Source organism: Myotis davidii, unplaced genomic scaffold (genome assembly GCF_000327345.1).
Source record: "Myotis davidii unplaced genomic scaffold, ASM32734v1 scaffold452, whole genome shotgun sequence".
Classification (NCBI taxonomy): Eukaryota; Metazoa; Chordata; class Mammalia; order Chiroptera; family Vespertilionidae; genus Myotis; species Myotis davidii.
This window is the reverse complement of record NW_006284245.1, coordinates 400,573-405,239: the sequence shown is the minus strand read 5'-3', so window position 1 is coordinate 405,239 and position 4,667 is coordinate 400,573. Positions and strand designations below refer to the sequence as shown.

Below are 4,667 nucleotides of genomic sequence, written 5' to 3'. Positions count from 1 at the left end.
GAATTCCACGTGGCACAGTGAGTGAGGTGGAAGGCCGTGGGACAAAATAGGCAGAAGTGTAGAGTTTCACATCTGAAACTGGAATTGGAGCCAGACAGGAGGCTGCTGAGAAAAAAAGGTGGTAAGATGCCTCTTGGATAGGGGACTCAGGAAGAAAGAGCCAGAGGTTCGTTGGAGTTGAGAGGAAGGCAGACTGAAAACGGGAAGGGCATTCTAGGCCAGACCTGAAGGTAGCCAGTGAGATGTCCATGCCCTGGCCACAGTGCCTACCTATTACCCCCGCCATCACCAGGTACCTCTGCGCCTCCAGGTATGATTCTTCTGTGCTTGACAGCAGACCCAGACCTGCCTTGGCAGGAATCCAGCTCAGGGAGATACCACAGCTGACGGAGCTGAGGGCAGTGGCTAATGGGCAAGCTGACCTCTCTCTTCTTGCAGACATCGACCAACTCATCGCCATCAGCGGCATGGTAATTAGAACATCCCAGCTCATTCCAGAGATGCAGGAGGCCTTCTTCCAGTGTCAGGTGTGCGCCCACACAGCCCAGGTGGAGATGGACCGCGGCCGCATCGCCGAGCCCTGTGTCTGTGAGCGCTGCCACACCACCCACAGCATGGCACTGATCCACAACCGCTCTGTGTTCTCTGACAAGCAGATGGTATGTGGCCTTCCTGGGGGCGCTGGGTGGCCCTCCCTTTGGCATGTTTGCCTTTTTTTTCTGCTTTGATCTGGATCCTCAAAAAACCTAAAAAAAAACTCCTCCACTTGTGAAGCCTTAAAACCCTGCTTCCTAAATGGTGTTCAGTTACCTCATTTCTTCTCTCTAATTGTAGGGTTTGTTACAGGGTTGTGGGCTGGATACTTGGGGCACAGTTAAGGCTTCTACTTTAGGATGCCAGTGTCCCTGCTTTATTGCCAGTGAGCACCAGTTCATATTTCACATTCTCATGGCATAAAATACTTTATAAAAAAAGATAGAGTGCATTCTTCCACCATACACATCTTAACTTTAATGGTTGACAGATCAAATTAGTCTCTTTGATTTATTAAATATAACATGAGATGTTTCTAACCAAACTATTAAAGATTATTTAAAAATTTTAAAAATTTTAGTGTTTTTAAATAAGATTATATAAAATATTTAAGATTCATAAAAAGTATTTGGTTAAAAACTCATTTTTGCAAGTGGTCCACTGGTAAAAAAAAAAAAAATGAGTTGAGAAGTTTTTCTAAAGTTCTTCTCACAGATTTTATTGTATAAGAAGTTTGACCTTTTACCTCTCTAATCTTAAGTGAAGTTCTTAAAATGACAGAAATAAGTGGGGGAAATGCAGAAAAATCATTTTCTATTGTAATAGTGTAAAAGTATGCACAAAGACTTGTTAAGTTTTATTTTGTTGCAATGTTTAAATAATTTTGGTGTTAAATAAGGAGAATGTGTTCAAAATACTACAAAAGATAATTTCCCTTATTGGGAGTCCATAAGAAAAATATTAACAAATGTGAAAAATAATTACCAAATAATTGAAGATTTAGTTAATATGTAAATTGTATCTAATATTGGTACAAATTATTGGAGCAAATGGACCTCAACTCATGCCAGCCAGCATGGTGTTAAGAGCTGGATATACAAAGGTGGAACTCCTGCTCCCAAAGAGCTTTCGTGTATATTTGTAGAATGCTTCAAAGACTCCCAAACAAACTTAGAATAAAACCTAATGTCTTTCAGAGAAGCGTTGATCAGACCGACAAACCTCAGAGGGAAGGTAGGGGAGGGTGGGGGTAAGGGGCAGAGATCAACCAAAGGACTTGTATATATGCATATAAGCGTAATCAGTGGACACAGACATGGGAGTGGGTGGGGGGATAAGGACACATATGTAATACCTTAATAAATAAAGAAAAGAAAAAAACCTAATGTCTTAAACTCATATCCAAGACTATATGGTCCATCATCAGCCACAACACACCTTGGTACCCACAGACCTCATCGATGACAGTGTCTCAGCTATTCCTTTATACCTAGACTAGAGGCCTGGCGCACAGCTTCGTGCACTGGTAGGGTCCCTCGGCCTGGCCTGCACCCTCTCACAATCCAGGACCCTTCAGGGGATGTCGCACTGCCAGTTTTGGCCTGATCCCTGCAGATAAGGCCCAGGGACCCCACGGGTGCACAAATCCATGCACCAGGCCTCTAGTATGCATATAAGATCTTTGGTTAATCTCTTCCCGACCTCCCCCCTCCCCACTTCCCTCTGAGATTCATCAGTCTGTTCCATGTTTCCATGCCTGGGCATTGAGCATCTGCCCCCTGGTGGTCAGTGCATGTCATAGCTACTGGTCAAACAGTCAGATGGTTGCTTAGGCTTTTTTATATATATAGATCATCAATCAAGCTCAAGCCTGCTGTAAAACCTTTGCACTTGATGCTCTTTTTTTTTCTTCAATATGTTTTTATTGAATTTAGAGAAAGGAAAGGAGAGAGGAAAACATCAATCAGCTGCCTCCTACACACCCCCTACTGGGGATTGAGCCTGAAACCCAGGCATACAAACTGGTGACTTCTAGGTGCATGGGACGATGCTCAATGAACTGAGCCACCCCTGCCATGGCTGAACTTGCAGTTCGTTACATTGAGAGCACATACTTCCTCCCTAATATCCTTAAACCTCATCCAAGAGGTCACCTGATTTGAGAAAGGCCTTTCCATCCAGGAGATCTAGAAGCAGCTTCTAAAAATAGAAATGTAGACAAACATTTATACAAAGAGATACCCACTAAACCTTAAAATGGCAAAAAATAATCACCTAAATTGCTGCCTCCCTGTTCCCCCAAATGTAATATTTAAGTAAATAACATTCTCACAAAAAGTGTTCATGTCACATTAAAAGCTTTGTTAAAAACCTAACTACCTTGAGATTGAAATAAAGAACAGTGTTTTATGCCGAAACCGGTTTGGCTCAGTGGATAGAGCATCGGCCTGCAGACTGAAAGGTCCCAGGTTCGATTCCAGTCGAGGGCATGTACCTGGGTTGCGGGCACATCCCCATTGGGAGATGTGCAGGAGGCAGATGATCGAAGTATCTCTCTCATCGATGTTTCTAACTATCTCTCTCCCTTCCTCTCTGTGAAAAATCAATAAGATATATTTTTTTAAAAAAAGAACAGTGTTTTAAAAAGTAAAGATGCTGGGGATCAAAAGTACTTCTTACTTAAGTGGTACAAAGACTTGCTATTCTCATTATGCTTTCTTCCTTTGCTGACTCTGTTTTCACTGCTCTCTTCAGATCAAGCTCCAAGAGTCTCCCGAAGATATGCCTGCAGGCCAGACTCCTCACACTGTCATCCTTTTTGCTCACAATGATCTTGTTGACAAGGTTCAACCTGGGGACAGAGTGAACGTTACAGGTAGGAATGTAGGCTGTATTAATGCAATAAGCCTGTCTTGGCTTTTTTTTTTTCATTGACTTATTTGTTGTTTTTTGTTAATCCTCACCTGGGGATATTTTTTTCATTGTTTTTCAGAAAGAGAGAGAGTGGGAAGGAGGGAGGGAAAGAAGAGGGAGAGAGAGAAAAACATCAATGTGAGAGAGAGACATCCATTAGTTGCCTGCTGCAGAGAGACTTAACGGGGCGGTGGAGGGAAGGGCACTACCCATGTACATGCCATTGGCCATTGAACAGGAATCGAACCCGAGACCCCTTTGGTGCGACAGCTGATGCTCTAATCACTTAGCCACGCCAGCCAGGGATCAATTGATTTGCTTTTAGAGAGAGAGCGAAAGAGAAACATCATTGATTGGCTGCCTCCCACACAGATCAAGCCTCCAACCTGGGCATATGCTTTTAGGGGGAATCAAACCAGCAATCTTTTGGTGCACAGGACGATGCCCAGCCTGCTGAGCCACTCTGCCAGGGCTGTCTTACTTTTAACCACACTTTTCTGTCAGTGCTTTGACTTGGTCATGAATTGGCATGGGGCTTGGTCCTGCCTCCAGCTGTCATTCAGATCATGAGCTGGGTGTACTGCTTTAGTCACTTTCTTAACCCGGCAGGACAGAACATATCAGTGCCTTGTCCTTAGTCACTTGCTTCCTGCTCTTGGAGTAACCCAGAGCTATGCAAGTATCTTGAATGATAGTGTTGGCATCTTGAGAAAACAAATTCAGACACTGGCAAGATTTGAGCTATGCCAGCAGCTCCAGGAAGTAGGTCTCACCAACTCTGGAATTTTAAATAATTCTACTTATTTCCTAAATGCAAAGTTAAGGGTTAAAATTTATTATAGAAAAAAAAATGGATCAGAGCACCCTGCTTCCATTCTGGGAGTTACATTATGGTATTTTTAGAGATCGGGAAGCTGAGATTCAGGGAAGTATTGATCAGTGTAGCTAAAATCCTAAGTAATTTGTGAAACGAGGACTCATGCTCTATTACTGCCAAGGAAGTACTCTCCACTGCACCAGATGAATATGTCAGTTTCTTTTGCTGCTTCATAGCAGTGTGGGCACTTGGCTTCTCCGGGGTGGGGGTAATTGTGTTTATGGCAGGCATAGTTCTTGAATGAAGGCAGTGTGGAAATTGCGTCCAAGGAGCACCTAAGGGTCCTGGGCAGTCAGTCCATCTGTTCCATTCAGTGAATCTGGACTTCTCATCCTGTGTCTTC

At 43.4% G+C, this 4,667-nt stretch overlaps 1 protein-coding gene across 1 annotated transcript in view; it reads left to right on the top strand.

Annotated features, from left to right (window-relative positions):
• MCM4 (minichromosome maintenance complex component 4) overlaps window positions 1-4,667 on the top strand; it is a 16,884-nt gene that overhangs the window by 4,833 nt on the left and 7,384 nt on the right. The window contains exons 7-8 of the mRNA XM_015568645.1: window positions 439-659; window positions 3,289-3,409. Of these exons, the coding sequence (XP_015424131.1) occupies window positions 439-659; window positions 3,289-3,409 (342 nt within the window). The remainder of the gene's footprint in view (window positions 1-438; window positions 660-3,288; window positions 3,410-4,667) is intronic.